Source organism: Lutzomyia longipalpis, chromosome 4 (assembly GCF_024334085.1).
Source record: "Lutzomyia longipalpis isolate SR_M1_2022 chromosome 4, ASM2433408v1".
In the NCBI taxonomy this organism is placed as follows: Eukaryota; Metazoa; Arthropoda; class Insecta; order Diptera; family Psychodidae; genus Lutzomyia; species Lutzomyia longipalpis.
This window is the reverse complement of record NC_074710.1, coordinates 11,971,332-11,977,315: the sequence shown is the minus strand read 5'-3', so window position 1 is coordinate 11,977,315 and position 5,984 is coordinate 11,971,332. Positions and strand designations below refer to the sequence as shown.

General features: G+C 36.1%; 1 protein-coding gene across 1 annotated transcript; it reads left to right on the top strand.

The window, feature by feature from the left end:
• The first annotated feature begins 1,735 nt into the window (after positions 1-1,735).
• Positions 1,736-3,107, top strand: LOC129794511 (sodium-coupled monocarboxylate transporter 2-like). Its single transcript, XM_055835264.1, has 2 exons — positions 1,736-2,415; positions 2,477-3,107. Exons 1-2 carry the CDS (start codon positions 1,736-1,738, stop codon positions 3,105-3,107), a joined length of 1,311 nt encoding a protein of 436 aa, XP_055691239.1.
• Positions 3,108-5,984: the final 2,877 nt, after the last annotated feature.

Here is a 5,984-nt window from a genome sequence, read left to right as displayed (position 1 = left end):
TTAAATTTTAAAGTTCCTTCTCATAAATTACACGGAGAACTGCTAAAAATACGTATACTTATAGTTACTGCATTTAAAACTACAAATACTGCATGTTATTGCATTTTTATAAAGCTACGAGGTAAATTGTCACTTCGCTCCAATTTACTTCGCCCCGCTTCGCGGGGATTTGTTGCGCTTCGCGCAAATTTTAGAAGAAAAAAAATTGTGATGGTTTGATTGAGGCCACTTATACATCCCGGAGAAAAATTTCGGAAAGAGAAGAAATCAATTTCATACAACACTTTAGGCGCCAAATTCAAAAATTCGCAAAAATTGCATGAAATCTATATGGGGGGTACCTGAAGGGGGGCTTTGGGGGGAAAATGAATACAGCCATCTGAAACCGCCTGTTATAAGGAGCCTCTGTACCAAATTTCATCACGATTGGTCTAACGGTGTGGATTTGTATAGAAAAGTCGGAACGACGATTACCAACAAACAGGCCTTTCTTTATTATATAGATAGGATACTATCCATCAATATAGCGTGGAGCCAAATTATTATTTTAAGTTCTTTTAAAGCGTGACTTTTTTTATAAGATTGTTACATGTAGCATAAACTGACGTAGATTTATAGGACAACCACCTCGATTTTCCACGCTTTGGTTAAACTTAATGGTTCCATTCATGTCTATCGCTGAAGCGGAAAAATTATCTGATTCATTTACTCGTGTCTGAAAGTTTGTAAGAATTTTAAAATAGCTTACAAATTTTATATTTAATTCTCAATTGTCTCAAGGTTTTGGGTACGTAGGCGGTATTTTGTAGAGTATAAAAGAGCACTGATACAGGTAGGATATTATCAGTCAACTGTGGTGAATTCAGTAGGTACTACTAACCATGAAGGCCTTTATTCTGCTTCTTTGCGTGTTCGTCACAGCTTTGGCGGACAATTTAAACATTGTAACATGTAAAATTTCTTTTTAGCTCAGTATCAACCTTATTATACTTACTAATCATTTGATGTTCTTCTTTAATATTTCATTTCTTTAGGTTCTCATTACAAAGATAGTTCTGGCAATGTTTTAGGCCTTCCAGAGTACATATTCGTAGATGGTTGCGTCAACAACAACTGCAAATTTGCGAAAAATGCAAATGTTACGGCAGATATTGCAGTAAATTTGCCTTCGTCTGCTTCCTACGCTGCTATTGGGTCTGATGTTTACGTGAAATACAGTATTTTAACGATGCCATACCCAGTTGGTGATGTTTGCTCCAAACTCGAAGGTGGTTGTCCCCTAAATGGTGGAACAGAGCGCCATTTTAAAATTGTACTAAACACTCAAAATCTTTCCGGATCCTTTACATTTGAAATTGCCTTATATGACAATTCAGTTGTAAGTCATCCCTACTTTCTATGTGCTGGAGCTACTGTGCAAATTTCATACACTTAGTCTCCTAATAAGGACACAATTACGTATGAAAGAGGACTCTTGGAAATTTTATGAAAAATAAAATACAGTCCAACAATTTATATTTAGTTTGTTTACAATTAGTCTGGTCAGTCTAAATTTCTTTTAATCATTGATATGGTTTTCATTTTTATAGCCAAACCCATAAATGGTCTCTTTTTATCCATAAACATAAAACTTTAGTGATATAATTTTAATTAATTCACTAAATCCTTTATTCAAAATTACTTCAGTTGAAGACTACAAGTCAGGCTGAATAGTTGGTAGTAGGATCAGTAAATCATGGAATCCGTTCACTTTACCTTTCTTGATTACATTTTCTTCATCAGTGTGTTTGTTATAACAATCGCAACTGCCTTATACTATGCATTCAATACACAGAAGCGTCGTTCAATTGAGGAATACCTTTTCGGCGGGAAAAATCTCAAAGTCATCCCTGTGTCATTTTCCTTAGCAGCTACAGCTATATCGGGTTCCGCAACAATTGGTCAGAGTATGGAAGTCTACGCATATGGCATTCACAACTGGATGATACTTGTGAATTCTGTAACGTGGGTGATTATAATGCATTTTGTCTTCTTACCCGTATTCTACGAACTACAACTTACATCCACCTTCACATACCTTGAAATGCGTTTTGACAAGAGTGTCAAGTATCTCGCTAGTAGTCTTTACGTCTTAACTGGGTGCTTCATTCTTCCCCTTACAATCTACGTGCCTGCTCTAGCTTTTCAAGAATTAACTGGGATTAATCTCTATGTTATTTCAATCGCCATGGGTTTGCTATGTATTTGGTATACGGCAGTAGGTGGGATCAGGGCAGTTATCATTACGGATATGTTCCAATTCTGCATCATATTAGTATCAGCCATTGTGATCCTAATTGTTGGATTGAGGAGTGTAGGTGGGTTCGGGAGTGTTTGGGATGCCCTTGAACGTGGGAAGAGGCTGACTATTGTCAAGTAAGCTCAGATGAGGTAAGACTGTTTCCTACATAAAAATAACCCCGATGTAATCTTCTAGGTCTGATCTGGACTTTGAAGCAAGAGGAACAATTTGGGCATACCTGTTCAGCAATGTCTTCGTCCTACTTTATTATTTCGGCGTAAGTCAGAGTAGTGTTCAACGGTTTATATCTCTGCCAAGCATTAAAGAAGCCAAAATTGCCTTATGGTGTCAGAGTATTCTATGCAAGACTATTCTTCTTCTTCAATTCATCATTGGAGCAATTATCTACACTTCGTACGAAGACTGTGATCCCTTAACATCAGGCGCTGTAAGGAAGATCGATCAGATTTTCCCCCACTACATACAGGAGAAAGCATCACTCTTTTCCGGATTTAGTGGGATTTTTATTGCTGGGATTTTTGCAGCTGGTTTGTCTACAGCCTCAACACTTCTGAATACAATAAGTGGAACGATCTACAATGATTTCCTTAAGAATACTTTCAAAAAGACGGATTTTGATAAGGTTGTGAAGATAACTGTGGCTGGTCTTGGAATTGTAGGAATCGTAATGGTTTTCCTAATACAACAAATGGGCACAATCTTCGCCATTACCTTCCAATGCTTCACTCTATCAACAGTTGGTGTTCTTGGACTCTTTGCAAGTGGAATACTTTTTCCGAATATCAACAGTCAGGTAAGAACATAAAGCGATGAAAAAGCAAATTGGGCAAGTTTCATCAAGAAGATTTCTTTGCAGGGAGCTAAATGTGGAGTTGTGGTATCAATGCTTGTTGTAGGAACTTTAATAATCGGTGGCCTTAACAAAAAACCCGATCCACTACTTCCTCTACGGACAGATGGATGTGATTTTCAGATCAACGGAACGAACTTCTTGACGCTAAACTTCGATAAACTAAACAGCTCTACTCAATTAAGTGACCCTCTTCAACTAACTAATTCTACTCAACTAAACTCCGACATTTACTGGATTTTCCGGATAAACTTCCAATGGCATTGCATTATAGGGCTTCTTTGTAGTATTTGTATAGGAAGCTTAGTAAGTGCTCTTACTAAAGGAAGTATAGTTGAAGATCAGAGACTTTTTGCGACGTTTCTGAGGAAAAAAGATATAGCAAAACCTCTTCTAGGTTCAATTTAAAAACACATGTATTACCAAATGGTATCATTAAATGCTAGAAAAACGTTCATTTCTTTTTAATATTCAGTATTTATTTCAATCACGTGTGCTGTAATTAGAAATGTTCTTGTAAGCTGACTAAGCTTACGAGAGCTGTGTCTCTTTCAGAGTACCAATTTTGTGACGCAAACCAGAGCGTAATTCAAATACTCGAAAAGTTGGGAAAAGTAGAAAAATCGTATACTAAGAAATCTTTAGAACGCCATATCTCGAGAACGACTCTATAGATTTTCGATTTTAAGCTATTGTTGGAAAGGTACTAAGCTCAACAATAAAATATCAAAAATTGAAGTAAATCGATAGTGACATTTTCGAAATATTCAAGTTCGAAATTTTCGAAATTTTTGATTTTGACTATCGACTCTTGCTGTCATTTCTTGAAGTTGCAATGTTCTAGAATGAAACTATTCGAAAACTTTGTTTTTGATTTTTGGACCCCAAGCGGTCATTTTTGAAATTTCCGATGTTCTAGAGAATTGTAGGGTTTATTAAGAGCTTTCTTTTTGCCTGAGTTGATTAAAATCGGTGAAGCCGTTATCGAGTTATGGTCGATTTTCGATGAAAAATTGTAGCGGTCATATTGACTAAACTGCTTGACCGATTATCGAAAATGAGGTATCCTTGGAAATGTCTTGATGGCCCCTACAACATATCAAAAGAGCGTTATTCACGAGACATATAGTAAGTCCCCCGAATGTAACCAAAATTGGTTTTTAAATTATTGTAGGGGATCATTAAAGGTTCAAAATAAGCGTGGTCATTTCCCGGAAAAGCGCTGGGAAACCTACGAATTTTCCGGTTTTTGGTGTAACCTATATTGATTTATTTCTCAATTTCTAGCAATTGTAGAATATTGCGATTGGTGTCAAATTAAAGCTATATCAATGCTTAATATTATATATTAAAACTATTTTCCAAAATGCACTAGAAGGTGAAAATTCGGAAAGATTTTCCGAACACGCATTTTTCTTTCGCCTCCCATTTCCACAATATTGCATGGGACCACCTGGAACATCCCTTATTTTGTAGCTTTTTTAATCCCCTTTCATTTGGTATAGCACTTGGTGAGGAAATCCACTGGGAAAACTCGCTACAGAATGATTTTCCAAAGTTAAGCACATTTTCGCGTTGGAAGAAAAGAGATAAACGATTTCTCCTCTTTGATGTTTCCAGAATGTTCTAAGAATTCCCCTAGAAAAAAATTGTCCATCTCTTTTTCTCCAATGCGAAAACGTGCTTAACTTTGGAAAATCATCTTATAGCGAGTTTTCCCAGCGGATTTCCCCTGCAAGTGTTATACCAAATGAAAGATAATTAAAAATGCTACAAAATAAGGGATGTTCCAGGTGGTCCCATGCAATATTGTGGAAATGGGAGGTGAAAGAAAAATGCGTGTTCGGAAAATCTTTCCGAATTTTCACCTTCTAGTGCATTTTGGAAAATGGTTTTAATATATAATATTAAGCATTGATATAGCTTTAATTTGACACCAATCGCAATATTCTACAATTGCTAGAAATTGAAAAATAAATCAATATAGGTTACACCAAAAACCGGAAAATTCGTATATTTCCCAGCGCTTTTCCGGGAAATGACCACGCTTATTTTGAACCTTTAATGATCCCCTACAATAATTTAAAAACCAATTTTGGTTACATTCGGGGGACTTACTATATGTCTCGTGAATAACGCTCTTTCAGATTTCTAGCTTTTACAAGGGCTGAGATATAGCGAAAACAAAATTTGGGGGTTATTCAAAATAGTGGTCGGAGGTGGTGGGTGGATTTGACGTTATAATCGGATTTCTTCAGGTCGATATTTAAACTTTGTTGTTTACCACAAGTCTCTATCTATTACCGTTCCATTGCAATTTAAGTTTATAATCCGGAGGGCCGGCCGGAAAATTTTTTTTGGCGCATACGTTTTTTGGAATGTGGGAATCCTAATTCGTGCTCATACCTAGTTTGAGCCCGATCTGACGACTTTCGATTTTCCTCGGTACACAAAAACTGTGTCTGAATTAAACACAGCTAGAACATGTTTTTATACATAGTTTAAAAAGTTATTTAATTATTTTTCTTAAATTTAAATGCCTGTCGCAAAAAAGATCGCGAAAATAGGATAATAAACATTTTTTTAATTAAATGTAAAAGAAATGTTAAGATAATTATTAGAACAAATAACAATTCACTTTATAAGATATATGTTTTTTTTATGATTAATGTTTTATGCTCTGAAGCAAGGAAAAGAAAGAACGGGAACGTGTAAGCCATTTAAACCCCTTCATTGCTATGGAAACCTCTTTTTGGGTGCACAAAAAGCGACACCCACTGCGCTGCCATCATTTGCTACATCAATCCACATTTTATGCTGGGAATGAACCCT

Coding starts and splice junctions, on each gene's coding strand:
- LOC129794511 (XM_055835264.1), top strand. CDS start 1,736: ATGGAATCCGTTCACTTTACCTTTCTTGATTACATTTTCTTCATCAGT. Junction 2,416..2,476: donor AAGAGGCTGACTATTGTCAA/GTAAGCTCAGAT, acceptor GTAATCTTCTAG/GTCTGATCTGGACTTTGAAG.